The sequence below is a fragment of the Medicago truncatula genome, chromosome 7, assembly GCF_003473485.1.
Source record: "Medicago truncatula cultivar Jemalong A17 chromosome 7, MtrunA17r5.0-ANR, whole genome shotgun sequence".
In the NCBI taxonomy this organism is placed as follows: Eukaryota; Viridiplantae; Streptophyta; class Magnoliopsida; order Fabales; family Fabaceae; genus Medicago; species Medicago truncatula.
In genome coordinates this window covers 3,352,493-3,366,150 of record NC_053048.1, presented here as the reverse complement: position 1 = coordinate 3,366,150, position 13,658 = coordinate 3,352,493, and the positions used below count along the sequence as shown (strand labels likewise).

The 13,658-nt window shown below is 32.0% G+C and overlaps 2 protein-coding genes across 2 annotated transcripts; one reads left to right on the top strand and one right to left on the bottom strand.

Annotated features, from left to right (window-relative positions):
- Positions 1 to 946: 946 nt before the first annotated feature.
- LOC11416324 (inactive poly [ADP-ribose] polymerase RCD1) lies at positions 947 to 3,451 on the top strand. The gene is made up of 6 exons (XM_003621248.1): positions 947 to 2,001; positions 2,150 to 2,391; positions 2,680 to 2,738; positions 2,893 to 3,036; positions 3,115 to 3,210; positions 3,404 to 3,451. Exons 1-6 carry the CDS (start codon positions 947 to 949, stop codon positions 3,449 to 3,451), a joined length of 1,644 nt encoding a protein of 547 aa, XP_003621296.1.
- Positions 3,452 to 7,597: 4,146 nt separating this feature from the next.
- On the bottom strand, positions 7,598 to 12,261 carry LOC11421011 (pectinesterase 31). Its single transcript, XM_003621246.3, has 6 exons — positions 11,846 to 12,261; positions 10,910 to 11,014; positions 9,796 to 9,873; positions 9,107 to 9,294; positions 8,227 to 8,400; positions 7,598 to 8,058 (listed from the first exon to the last, which is right to left on the bottom strand). The coding sequence occupies exons 1-6, from the start codon at positions 12,086 to 12,088 to the stop codon at positions 7,896 to 7,898; spliced, it is 951 nt and encodes a 316-aa protein (XP_003621294.1). The 5' UTR covers positions 12,089 to 12,261; the 3' UTR covers positions 7,598 to 7,895.
- Positions 12,262 to 13,658: the final 1,397 nt, after the last annotated feature.

Sequence of the window (13,658 nt, the reverse complement as noted above, 5' to 3'; positions counted from 1 at the left end):
TTCTTTATGTTTGAATTGTGATTTTATTTTCAATAATTTTTTCAGGGATGATTTTACTGTTTGAAGCGATATTAAAACTCACAGATGGTTTTGAATGATTTTTTTTCGGGGTGTCGTAGATGATTGTTGGATTACTTGGGTGCCAACATAGTTGATATGTCAATAATTCTTAATGATGCATTTAAACTTTAAATTTTTACTTAAAAAAATTCACAAAGGGGTGTGGTTTTGTATAATTATTTATTTAAATTTGAGAAAAATATTGATACAATTTCTTTAGCTTCAATATTTAGTAAATATCAGCTTTGTTGGTATGTCTAATCCTTTCGTGGATGCTAGATGGTGAAAATGATGATGGATTTCTTGAGAACCCATACTAGTTTTTCTTAAGAAACTTTTTCTACACAACTTTTTTTATGAGTGAGTGGGAAATGCATTAAGATTTATCAATTTTAAGAAAACCATATCAGTTATTAAGTGTTTATTTTGAAGGTTTTTCGGGGACCATAGACATACTTGTAGAAATAGATATGTTTTGTTTGAAACTAGGTGCCAACAAAGGCCACTTCAATATGCTTTACGAGTATGATTTTACTTGGATTGTCTTATGTAGAACTGTAGAGCATGAATGTCCACATTTGGTATTCTAGTAAATTTGTAGTACATGCAACAATATGATGTTGAGGCAACCTTTAAATTCTGCTTTATATTATATTCCATTATGATATGTTTGTATTGTTGGAATAATACATTTACAATTGTTAAAATTTATTTGTTTTGCCCAAAATGGAATGCTCTTATTGACTAACAATTTATCTTTTTTATTCTATGAACATTATATTATTATGGTGAGCATATGATGATTTCTACTAATTCAATATTCTTAAATATTTTAAACATCCAAGAATCGTCAAATATTCTCGTTGCTCAAGCTCTAGTAGTAAAAATGGAAGAGAACCCCTCAAAGGCATTGGATGGAGTTTCACTAAATAAAAAGCGAAAGAGGGATTCCCAAGGTGTTTCACGTCGGACTGGAGTTTTGGCACCAACAAGTGTGGTTGTTAAACAAATGACATTGGCTAGAGATATATGCAAACCAGATGACTCTTGTCCTGATATTTCCAAGTCATTGGTTAGTTATTATTTGAACTATAAGAAAAGTGGCATACCAAAACGTTTGATGTTCTATAAGAATGGTAAATGGGTTGATTATCCAGAGGATGTTGTTGATTTGGTTAAGAAAGATTTCAAAATTAAGAAGGCAATTGTAGAGGTAGAGTTAAATGGCCAAGAGGTTGTACTGGATTTTTTGCATATGAATCATGTGGATATGAAAACATGTTTGCAACAACCCATTGGTTGGATTGATGAGGAAGGGAACTATTTTTTCCCTAAAGTCTTTGTTGGTTCTACGGAAGAACCCAATAATATAAGGGAGAGGGAGGGTGAAGAAAGACTTAATAAGAAAGAACCACATGAGATAAAACTACATATATCCAATGAAATAAATGGGGCAGATGAATCCAAGTTGAGAAAGTATAGTCGAGAGTCTGATAATGCAACTAAGAATGTAAAAGCCGAAGGCCATGCTATGACTACTAAAATAGGGATTCAAAATGTTGCTATAGATATTAACCAAGAGCCAGACATAGATTTAAATGATTATTCTGAATCTTTATACGGAAAATTGGATGTGAATTCTACACAAAAGATGTTTCTTAAAGGAATGAGTTCTTTGGGAATTAGCGAGTCTGATATAGTTGGGATTTATCGCAGCTCAGGAAGGTCAATGCAAATGCGACTGCAGTTGTTCGAGAAGCAAGCTGATATCATAAAAGGAATTCGAGGGGTTGCTAATATTCGTTATGCATGGCTTGCTTGTTCCAAAGAGGAAATATCAACAATGATGGAATATGAACTTAGTCACTATGAATTATCTCCATCCAAATGCATATATGGCCCTGGTGTTCATCTTGCAGCTATTACCCACCCTTTCGTCTGGTTAGTTATCATATGATCTACGTTGAACTTCATACATTATCATTACTATTATTATTATTATTATTATTATTATTATTATTATTATTATTATTTATCATAGATAATTTTGTTCGATTTCTCTGAGGATTTTGTTTTTCCATGTTCACAGTTCACTTTCTTGTGATGAAGACGGAAATGGAATTAAGCATATGTTCCTATGTCGTGTCATAATGGGGAACATGGAGCTTCTTCGTCCTAGCAGTAAACAACTTCGTCCAAGTGATTGCGAATATGATAATGGGGTGGATGACATTCAATGCCCAAAGTGCTATGTGGTGTGGAATATGAATATGAACACACACATCTATCCGGAATTCGTTGTTAGCTTCAAGTCCCCTTTAGGTTTTGAAGGTAACGTTCCTTTAGAAAAAAAATTATGTCGTGTGTCAGTGCTAGATATATACTTTTGTATAAAAACATTCTTTACATTTTGTTATTACATAATTATCACTGATGCGTGAAGGAGTTAATCATTGACAAACCAATTAATATGTAACACTTTTCAACTTATTAAGTGCTTTGCTATAATTTGGCAAAACAATCATTTGTATATGTTGCTAAGTTGTATGATTGATATTTCTTTCAACATCGGAAAAGTCTTCTTGATCACGACACATGATGTTTTTTATTTTTTGACAGAAAATATTTGTTCAAATGAGAGTAAGAAACAAGGCTATCGGCATTCTATATTGGACACTGTAAGCTTTTCCATGAGTTTTGCCTCTTATGTTTTCTTAGTTTACTATTTAAAAGGCAATGTTATCACCAAAAAATTTAGCTGTTTATAAAATCTAACAATGATCTCTTTAGTGTACCACTTCCATTCTAATTTTGATTTGTGGGATGACTCAGGTAAAAGCTACCGGTGTTCCTGCTAACATCAGAAGAACTCCAGGTTCCGCATCGGTGCCTTTTTCCGTGCTTTTATCTTCCTTGAGAAACATGGTTCCTTCCAATATTATGTTTCTTCTCGACGCCCAATATGCGTTATTGATGGTATGAAAATGTTGTCTAATTTATGCATATGTCTTAAATAGTAAAATATCATTAATGTATCATGTCGTGCTTGTGCAGTCAAATAAGATTTCACGTGGTGATTGCGTGTTGAAGTTGAGGTTAATTGTTGCAAACAATGTACTGAAATCTGCCGTATATAATGTTCAATCCAAGGTACTAAATTTTTTTCTTTTCAAAAGTTTATTTGGTTTGAAGTAATATATGTTTTGATCTTGTCTCGTCTCTATACCTCCCATTAAAATCACTTTAAGTAGTAGTTGCATATGTTATGCTTAACTTTTTCATTATGTAATCATATCTCTAGCAATTTGATTAAGCCTCATAATATTTAGTTGGCTTCTTGCAGAGACCACCGATTTATGGATCAAATGGCTCAAACGTTAATCAAGAGTGAGGCTTTAAAATGAGGATGTGGAGATCTTTCACTTGGAGTTAACTATTGTCAAGATGAAGTTCTGATATTGTTTTCTTCTAGGATAATTTTTTTTTAATTTCATTTTATCATCTAATTTTCAGTTTCAATATGGAATTGAAGCACTTGTTTGATTCTAGAACTTATAGCGATTTATTTTGAAATGTTTGACGATGATATGTACTTAAACATGTTTTTGAGATTTTGGTGCCATAAGACAAACCTAAAATTGGGGCCCTAAATAATAAGCAATTTAAAAAAAATAATTCCCAAAATGTTAAAGTCATTTAGTTGCAGATAATACTTTTTACTACGTTAAGTAATCTAATAAAAACATCAGACCTCATACAAAAAACAATACCTATGAGAATATCCAACTCCCCATACAAAGTTTCCCAAATTATTTCTACATCAATATGTTCTATCATATCTTTCTCAATACATAAAATGGCTAGAGCATTTAACATTTCTTGTGACATTGACGATCTAAAGTAGTTTTTGAATTTTTTTTACTTCGACATAAATTCTTTTTGCAGATGTAGCAGTCACTGATATAGTTATGAGATTTCAATAAGCAATTGAAACATTTGAATAAAATTTGCGACTTTGACAAACTCAAGAGTTTAACATTGTCTGTAGAAAAATAAGAATATGAAAAATGCAGGAAATGTGATATTCAATTCCTCAATAGGCCCTTTTTTAATTAACATGTGTCTCCTTTTAGCATCAAGAATATCCCAATTTCTAGGATCATATAAATCTAAAGGAGAGATGAAGTGGTCATCGATGCCTACATCAATATTTGAAACATCAAAAACATTATCATGGTCATTTCCCGAATCGTCATCAATCAAATTTTTATTAAATTGTTTAAGATTAACTTCTTCTAAGGAATATCCATCACTCTTTGAAGGCTATTATGCTCCTTTACAATAAAAATAAATAATCAATTGCACCCGATTCTATTAATTCTGACACTTGTTTTATTTATTTTCCTTCTTTTTTTCACTACCAATTGCATGTTTGTAAATATGTCATTAGTCCTTGCACTTTGATCATGTTTTGACATTAGTCTATGCATTTTTTATATTTTTTTTGCATTGGTCGTTGTACTAACAGTCAAGTTTATGTTGAAAAAAAAGGCAAAACTAACAGTGCACCACGTGGACCAATTATTAGATGCCACGTGGCAGACTAAAAGACAAAATTTCGAGAATTAAAGTATTCCAAGTATTATATTCATTATTAGTCCCACCACTTTCAACACTTTATGTTATTGGTCCTGCACTTTGGCATTTGTCCCTGAACCTTTTCTTCTTATTATTTTTTAAATCTTCCAATAATATAATTATGTTTTATATTATGTTCATTATTTTTATCTAGAATAATTCTAAAAAAATAAAATAAAAAATCTTTTTTAAAGAAGGATTAAGTTTTAATTGTATTGCATCATCTTCTTTCTCTAACTGCGATGACCCTATTCACTGAGCTATGTTCAGGGGACTATTGAATATTTGATAATAACTCAAAATTACAACAAGACTATCATTCTAAATTTATGTTTAACGGCTAACCACTCTCACGACATATTTTTTTATTTTTGTTTCCCTTTTCATACTGTTGTGTATGTCTACTTGTCATATGACTGACCACTATCATATTGCGCAAATAATTGTGATTTATACTTTAATGGTGATTCACCGTTATTGAAGAATCCATATTGTTGAATGTTAGAGAAAGATGTGATACATTAAAACTAAATGCGAAAATAAAAATAATGTCAAAATATGGTCAAAATGCATGGATCATTGGCATATATTTAAGATAAAATTATACAACAATATAATAAAACTAAACAAATAAAATAATAACTCCTGAATTGTGCTCTTCGACGAAGCTCGGTCAATCAACCTCAAATTATTCGATCATAATAAATTGTTCCTGCAACATGTCTAAAAAATATTATAAAATAAATTAATTACGAATCTTCAAATAAAAACTCAATTAAGAATAAAATAAGTACTAAAAACAAAGAGGCATAGGGTATTTTGCCATTGGCTTACTTGAATATTTGATGTATCTTAAAATATTCTTCATAGAATGCTAACCCTAAAACTAAATATAATTTCAAAATGACAAACACAAACCATTAAAGCAAAATATAATCTCTTCAGACACTTCACGTTGAAACTATTTTGCTTTATTACTTAATTTTTAAAATTTAAGCATAATAAAGCAAAATAATTTTTAAAATTAATCTCTTCAGACACTTCACGTTGAAACTATTTTGCTTTATTACTTATACTATTTTGCTTTATTATGCTTAACTTTTACATTGTGTAATCATATGATCTATCTCTTGCAATTTGATTATGCCTCCTAATATTTAGTTGGCTTCTTGCTGAGACCACCAGATGGTGGATCAAATGGCTCAAACGTTAAGAAATAGCGAGGCTTTAAATTGAGAAGGTAGAGATCTTTCACTTGGAGTTATCTATTGTCAACATAAAGTTGTGATATTGTTTTATTCTAGGAGATTTTTTTTTATTTTCATTTTATCATCCAATTTCCAGTTTTGAACTGGAATTGTAGCACATGTTTGATTTTGGAATTTGTAGTGATTTATTTTGAAATGTCTGCTGATCATATGTACTCAAACCTGTTTATGAGATTTTGGTGTCGTAAGACAAAACTAAAATTTGGGCCCTAATTAATAAGCAATTTAAAAAAATTGAATTCCCAAAGTGTGTAAAAGTCATTTACTTGTAGATAATACATTTTAAGCTTAAATGCACTTTTGATCCCCTAACTTTGTCATAGTTGCGATTTTGATCCCTATTAAAAAACCACTTTCCAGCCCCTAAGTTTTCCCAGCTTGGAATATTCAAGCCCTCCTTTTTTTAGTGGGTCAACGCCCACGTACCTCCTCACTTAAATGAGTTGGATGTCACGTGTGTAATTTTATAATTAAAATAAAAATAAAAAAACACATGTGTATTTCTTTAATTAAAAAAATAAAATGGAGAACGAATGAACACGTGACTCTTCAAGTTTACCCTAATCTTATTCCTAGCTTCATCATCACCAACTCTCTCTCTCTCCACCCTTTCTTCAATTTTTCGTCACTCCATCCACCTTCTCTCTCTTCCACCCACCCTTTCTTCAAACTGTGTTGTTTCTCTCTCGTTCTACATCAACAACGATCATAACACAATTCTCCCTTTTCTCATTATTTTTCTATTTATTTCAGAACGGAAAGATCCATAACCAATCATTTCTTTGGTGTTGGATCTGTAATAATAATATTAATCTTCCAATGGCATTTTTTTTTATCTAAATCATCATAGAAGGATCTAAAAGAAAAAGGATATTAAAAATATCGATGATATTTATTATCCAGGAAATTGAGATATTTTTCATAACAAAACAAATTTTATTTTATTATTGGAAAATGAGCATACTAGATAAATTAATATTAATCTTGTTTTTCAAAGATTCCAAAAAAATAAATTACTCTCTCCGTCCTGCAATAGATGACTCATTTGAAAATGTGTAATTTTGATCTAATTGACTTTGACTGTATTTTTCTACTAATATACAAAAATAAATAATATCATATAAAATGTCGTTAGATTCGTCTCGATGAGTATTTTCAAATTACCAATTTATCATAATTTTTTCTAATATATTATTCAAGATATTTAAGCTCAAAGATATGCATTGACATGCGTAATAAGGTCAACTGTGTCAAGTATTATGGGATTGAGGTAGTATATCAATATAGTAATGTCAACTTTCTTGAGTTGATGGAAAGGATTGCATAATTGAATTTGATAATGCAAGATCTTGTGAAACGTATTCATCATTATGAAACCAATAGCATCAGGTTTTTTGTTTTATTGTTCTTTTTATCAATAGCTGCATTTGACATTCGATATTTTGGGATGCTAAAATATAAGTCTAATTTGCATGTGCTATTGTTATCTATTTCTACGGTATTTTATTTTGTTTTGGTGTCTATAGAGTATTTGAATTATTGTTAGATATTGCCTAAAGAAACATTTATGTGGCAGTTAAAAACGAAATAAAATAATGAAATTAAGAGCTAATAAAAAGATAACAATAAGCTAAAACAAATTATGATGTATTATGTAAGGAGCCCTTTTCTCATATTATGCTTTAAAGCCCGTAAAACTCTAGGAACGACCCTGTCACTACACACAATATTGCAGGGTATTTTAAGCAGATATATTTTTATCCATGTATGCAATTTAATTTTAACAAAATAGTCATACTACATGTAATTGATACACATTGCACAATTATCAAATTACTTTCACGTGTCATCTATTTTCCTTCTCTGTAATGACTCTAAACATTATTCTCCAGTGAATCATGATTCATCCATTCTCGTGTAAGAGCATTTCTACGCAGAATATGGAATCCTCAAGCCCATTCTTTGAGCAAGCCAAGATCTATCTGGTTCTGGATCGATGAAAGGATGCATGATGAACTGTTCTGCTTCTTCATCCACCAATTCTCTGCACCAATTTGCTCGATTTGACGGACAGCAACCAGGTCCAAAACACCTGTATGTAGTTACAACAAAATTACTTCAAACTTCTTCAACTCACGAGATAAATTTTTATCACGAGATAAATTCATAAATGTTTTAATGGTGTGAATCATAAAACCTCCATTCATAATGGTGTGAATCATTAAACATTACAAAATGGAATTTGACATGAATGAAATACCTGTATTCATAAAAACAAGCACTCCTCTCATTCTCTACTTTCCCCCAGTTATCCCAGCCAACTTGTCTTACACACGGATCCATGAAAGTGTATGCAAAGACAACCCTTCCAAAAGGTCCCCACGGTCGTCCAAGATATGCATATGAATGTCCTCCATTACCTGTTATAACACATCTGCAATGGCACCGGAAACCACTCAGTCGTAAAATACTTTAATGAACCAAAAGGTAGATAACATAAGGAAAGAATCCATGAACAAGTGCTGTTGTAACTCAGAAAAGAACAAATCAAATGCTAAATTTACTCCTACCTCTAATCCTAAATATAAGCCTTGTTTCAAAGTACTGGATCCACTTATTACTTTTTCCAAATATACCCCTTGTTAATATTACTGATTTGTCTTGACAGAAGAAAAGTCAAAGTTGGACTCATCTATACACAAAAGGGTATTCATACATAAAATGAACAAACTAAAAACACTACATAATATAAGTGAAAATGACAAAAGCAGCTTATAAAAAAGGAACAGGAAGAGAGTCATCTACCACCCATAACATCATAATACTAGTTTAGGTCTTCTTTCTTCTCTCTTTTTCATCATGTTTTACTAACGCCAACACAATCCTAAAATCTGAACCGTTCTTCTACCACAAACATTGAGGGAAGAACGTTGCCTTGGTATAACAATGTGGCAATTGCTATATGTTCTCCATCATATATGTAGAATTTATAATTCAATTCACTGTGTTGAATTGAAAATATCTGGTATATGGGAACTAACTCTTTCCGTATCAGAGACAGCTTAAGAACTTCTAAATCTAACAACTAAAACACGGTAGTAGATGATATTGTTAACAATGGACAGTGGTAATTTACACACCTCAAGAATACATAACCAGTTGCTTCCTGTGATGATTTTCTACTCTGTGCGGTTATGAACCCTGCAGACTTGCAGTGGATATGACAGTTCTCCAAAAGAGCAGTGCTATTGCCAAAGATGAAATCCACGCTTCCTTCAACATAGCAATCTTTCAAATAGTGTTTACCGTAGTGTAAATACAACGTGTCCTGGATCATAATCATGAGAAAAATAATTATCTGGTTGGTTATTCCATAGAATTTAAACAGAATCTAGGGACTGAACATAACCGTATATCAGACACAACAACAACACTGATAAATAGACACCGCTAATAATTTGAAATATGGAAGTGGTTGAATGTAACCACATGTGTCGGTACCGGACAAGCCTTGAGACCCAGTCTGAAGTGTCAGTGCTTCATGGAACATAAGACCAACTAGTCTTCGGATCACAACTCAAAGTTAATTTACAATATTATTATTCTTGAGACAACAGGCTAAAAAGGTGACAATAATAACTTACACAAAAAGCTCATCCAATGCTTTTTTTATTATATTCATAAGGAAAACTTAATTCTATGAAGGTTTTAAAAATAAAATTTAGACATTCACGACGTATATATAACCAATATAAAAAAACATCATAAACACATCAAACCTACATAAACAAATACAATCAATAGAGGGAAAATGGAGTACTGGATTTACCTGCCATCCAAGGAACCTACAATTGTAGAAGGCACATCGATCTGCAGTTACTCTAATTGCCACTGCCTGTCCTGAACCCTGCCGGAAAGAGAAGGAAAAACAAGTGTTATCTAAGGTATTTCACTGTCTGTGGCCTGACAACAAAAACAATGTAATAAATTTAGACACAGATCTCTCTGGCTGACAACAGAATTAATGTCAATGGACCTATATCTTAAGCAATCGGCAGTTCCAAATCCCTATTTATGGAAAAGTTCCAAATTTACCATTATGTGCACAAATGTCTGGTCATGCGTCCCAAACCATTTCCACCGCAATTTTATTGAAGCTTCAAAACTAGCTTTTCAAGTCAACGTGGTTTTTCACCATGATTTTGGTAAACGTGCCGCAGAACCAAACATACGCTACATTTGTAAGTAAGTCAACAACAGCCCAACTATCACCATGTCAACAACTACTGACTGTTAACTTGTCAAAAAAAAAACTACTGACTGTTAAAAGTAAGAATATTTAGATATTCCTTTAATTGTACAACTTCCTAGATTGATTGTCATTACTCTTAAGAGTGTTCAACTTCCTAATCTAGTGCTTACTAAATAAGCATTCAATGTATTTATTGTAAAGCATTATAAATACAAGGTGTGTGATATCATATCATTCTAGACACACAAGTTACACTAAATTCACAGAGTTTACATATTTTTACACTGACAATGGGAAGGGAACTCTGCAAATTGCATATGTATTTATGAACACATAATCTTACAACTAATCAATTCTATGAGATTTAAAGGTTATGAACTTAGTTTAATGTCGTAATTTAGAGGTAATATTCTTCATCTACGATAATTTTTATGCATATGTGTAAATATGAGTGTACATTTACCCAATTGGTAGGAGCTTATATTCGTGCAACGATACTCGAGTTATGAAAGAAGCCCTTCCCGATCTTAGGTACAGTCTCATTTTTTACAACATCAATCCCTCTACCAACACACACTTATGCACGTTTATCAAACCAATACCATTCAGCAAAGTAAACAAGTGATGGTAAAGGAACCAGCAGGAGCAAATACATTGAATTTTGGAAACATTAAAATTGCACGTGCATTACCTCAGGTGCAGAGTTCTCAAAAGTTATATTCTCAGCAATAAAGTCCTCCCCTTCCACAATGGTGCTTCCACAACCAAACGTCCCAGTTCCAATCACCCTAGCAGGCTGCAACAAAAATCCACGACAACCCCAAAAAAAATTAAGGCATGAACAATTTTGACACATACCAACTAAACCATATAGCTGCAACATTAAAAACAAAATGAACATTTTTTACACATACCCATTACCCCAAATGAAAAAACATCGAGTAAATAAATACCCAAATTGGTCTTCAAATTGTAGGACTGCACAAACCTAGTCCACATATTATCAATATTCCAAAAGATCTATGGAATTGCAAAATGTTAATAAATGTGTCCCTCATTCTGAATATGTAATCAAATACATCTCTTAACATAATTCGCTTAGTTTCAAATCCATCGTTAATATTACATCTCTAACCATTTTGTCTATGGGTTGATCCCTGACCAATGCGTATGGAAAAACATTTGTTGAAAGAGGTCAACCCCTTAAATGGATCTTAGTTACCTTGAGGGGATTAGTCAGTGCAGTTATGCGCGGAGAATATCTTTGGTTTACCAAAAAACATTATAAACTTAATGTCATTCTAGTCCCTACAAACAGAGCGATGAATTTGGTTTCAATTTTGCAACTTCGTGGATTATTTTGGAGGATCGATAATGTAAATAACTAGAGTGATGCTGTCCTATACAATTTCAATTACCAATGTGGACATTTACTCAGAAAACATTGGATACAAAATGAACAATTTTGTCACATATCCAGTACCCCAAACCAAGAAAACATTAGATAGAAAACTCTTTAGCACCGACGCATCGGATTACATTCAATTATGTCATTTTCTCAAATTAACAATTTTTCAACATACCCATTACCCAAAATGAACAAAACACAAAGAAAACGAGCACATACTTGATGATGATCAATCTTAGCAGAGGTGTTATTCCAAGTAAGCACAGTCTCCTCACGACACAACCCAGCAAGAGTGATGAAATTCTTCGTTTTAGGAACATACACCGGCTGCTTATAGATTCCAGGAGACACCCGGATGACAGTCCGGCGAGAGTTGCCGAGGGGTACGGCGTCAATTGCTTCTTGCACCGTTTGAAAATCGCCGGTTCCGTTCTGTGAAACGGTGTATACACAAGCTGCCATTTTTGGAGAAGAAAGATTTATGGGTTTGGTGTTAGAAATAGTAAGATGGAAAATGGAAGAAAGAGAAAAACATTCAATTCACGTTACGAATCTTTTGTTGTTTGTATGTTTTGTTTGAGATTTATTGTCTGAGACAAATGGTTTTGTCGAGTCTTTGTGATGTTCAAGTATGATCACCGCTTTCTATTTTTAATCCAACTCTTCTATTCCCTTCGGGTTTTTTTTTTTTTTTTTTTTTTTTTGTGTTAATGGCGGGGTTTAAACTCTGGATCTTGTATATTGCATATTTTATCATTGTTAATCAACTGAGTTAAGCTCACGAACACTCCTTTCAGTTTTATATACAAGAGAAAGTTAACTCAACAAATGTTTATGTATTTGGTCAGAATTTTGATCCACATCAGGGGCGGATTCACCACCCAACTAGCCTGGGCATGCGCTCTGGCTCAACTGATACTCATGGCAGATCTCTTTGGGGACCTATGAGAGTCATACCATCCGCCACGGTTGCTATATATATATATATATATATATATATATATATATATATATATATATATATATATATATATATCATATTAGGCATAAATAATAAAGAAGTTTCCCTCAATTGCACTGGAATGGCGAGCGTGCTTTCAGTGTGATGTCTCTGGTTCGAGTCCTATAAGTGTCCCTGTAGGGACTTGAACCGGCTCCCTCACACTAAAATCAAAAGAAACAGACCACTTTATCTACTTACCACTTCTTATTGCATATTGAAAAGGGAAACGGTTCTATATATGTTACATATAATTTTGGCACCCCAACAAATTTAATCAAGATCCGCCACTACCCATACTTTCTTTGTATCACTACAACAAATTTTAATTTTTGTGACGGCTAAAATCTGTAAATATAGAAAAAATTTATGTAGATAAATCCGTCTGTCAGTGTCAAATGGTTGTCACGACATGTTTTCCACCTTTACCTACGATTTTTTCCGTAGGTAAAACTTATTATTATTTTATTTTGCCTAAGCTCTATAAATTTCTTGGCTCCGTCACTGATTTACATACATCATTTTTAGTTGATTAAATACGATTGAAAGAAGTATTTTACACTTATTCAACACTTTGGTTCTATTTGAGACCAAATAGCGAATTGTTAGTTTAAAATCAATAAATTTATGATGGATATTAGATAAACTAATTTATAGTTGATAACAGATAAACTAATTTATGATGGATATCTAATAAACTAATTCGTAGTATTGGAGGTTGAACTAACTCATAAATATGAAATCACATAAAAATAATATAATTTATTAGTAATATTTAATTTTTTTCAACTAAGATTACAAGGTAAAATTGAAATAAAATAATTATAAGTTATAATGTTTAAACTATAAGCTACTTTTGTAAACAAAAAAAACTATAAGCTACTTCGATTGACATATCAAAAACCGGTGTAAGTTAGTAAAAATAAATTATAAACTTGTGAGAAAGTGATTGTTATCAATCAATTTTTTCTAATCATTGTTTTGCGATGGGGCAAGATATAAAAAAAAAAAAAAAAAACATTTTAAGTGTTA

Bases quoted from the DNA above. Each gene is read 5' to 3' on its own strand.
- LOC11416324 (XM_003621248.1), top strand. From the start codon at position 947: ATGGAAGAGAACCCCTCAAAGGCATTGGATGGAGTTTCACTAAATAAA. The intron at 2,392-2,679 runs GTAACGTTCCTT...ATTTTTTGACAG, and splicing joins GTCCCCTTTAGGTTTTGAAG to AAAATATTTGTTCAAATGAG. The intron at 3,037-3,114 runs GTATGAAAATGT...GTGCTTGTGCAG, and splicing joins CCCAATATGCGTTATTGATG to TCAAATAAGATTTCACGTGG.
- LOC11421011 (XM_003621246.3), bottom strand. From the start codon at position 12,088: ATGGCAGCTTGTGTATACACCGTTTCACAGAACGGAACCGGCGATTTT. The intron at 8,401-9,106 runs GTGTGTAAATTA...GTGCCATTGCAG, and splicing joins ACTGGTTATGTATTCTTGAG to ATGTGTTATAACAGGTAATG. The intron at 8,059-8,226 runs GTATTTCATTCA...AACTACATACAG, and splicing joins GCTTGTTTTTATGAATACAG to GTGTTTTGGACCTGGTTGCT.